The sequence below is a fragment of the Eimeria mitis genome, genomic scaffold, assembly GCF_000499745.2.
Source record: "Eimeria mitis Houghton genomic scaffold, Emh_scaff2120, whole genome shotgun sequence".
Taxonomy (NCBI): Eukaryota; Apicomplexa; class Conoidasida; order Eucoccidiorida; family Eimeriidae; genus Eimeria; species Eimeria mitis.
Genome location: NW_013570445.1, coordinates 4931 through 5601, shown reverse-complemented (window position 1 = coordinate 5601; position 671 = coordinate 4931). Strand labels below are relative to the sequence as shown.

The 671-nt window shown below is 61.3% G+C and overlaps 1 protein-coding gene across 1 annotated transcript in view; it reads left to right on the top strand.

The window, feature by feature from the left end:
• Window positions 1-586, top strand: part of EMH_0048950 (uncharacterized protein) — a gene marked incomplete at both ends in the record, with an annotated part of 2931 nt that extends 2345 nt beyond the window's left edge. The window contains 2 exons of the mRNA XM_013496467.1: window positions 3-231; window positions 299-586. Of these exons, the coding sequence (XP_013351921.1) occupies window positions 3-231; window positions 299-586 (517 nt within the window). The remainder of the gene's footprint in view (window positions 1-2; window positions 232-298) is intronic.
• Window positions 587-671: the final 85 nt, after the last annotated feature.

Sequence of the window (671 nt, the reverse complement as noted above, 5' to 3'; positions counted from 1 at the left end):
GCAGCAGCAGCAGCAGCAAACAAAGCAGCTGCAGCAGCAGAAACAGCAGCAGCAGCAGCAGATACAACAACAGCTGCAGCAACAGACGCAACGGCAGATGCGGCTGCAGCAGCAGCTGCTGCTGCTGCAACAACTCCAGCAGCAGCAAACGCAGCAGCAGCAGCAGCACAGGGAGCTGCAGCAGCAGCAACGCCACCGGCTGCTCTGAAGCCCCTCTCTCTATGCGAAAAGGTAAACCCAGCAGCAGCAGCAGCAGCAGCAGCAGCAGGTGCTGCTGCTGCTGCTGCTGCTGCTGCAGGGGATAGCCCTGCAGCAGGTGCAGCAACAGAAGCAACAGCAGCAACAACAGCAACAGCAGCAGACACCCCGCGAGCGCCACAAACTCCAGCAGCAGCAGCAGCAGCAGCAGCAGCAGGAGCAGCAGCAGCAGGAGCAGCAGCAGCAGAGAACTGTGCATGCTCACCCGGACCGCTTGACTCTGCAGCAACAGCAGAAACAGCAGCAGCAGCAGCAACAGCAGCAGCTGCTGCAGCAGCAGATGCTGGTACTGCAGCAGCAGAAGGCCCACAGCGTCTGCTCAGCATGAGCAGCAGCACCAGCACCACCGCCAGCAGCAGCAGCAGCGCAAGCAGCAGCAGCAGCAAGACTAGCAGCAGCAGCAAGAGCAGCAG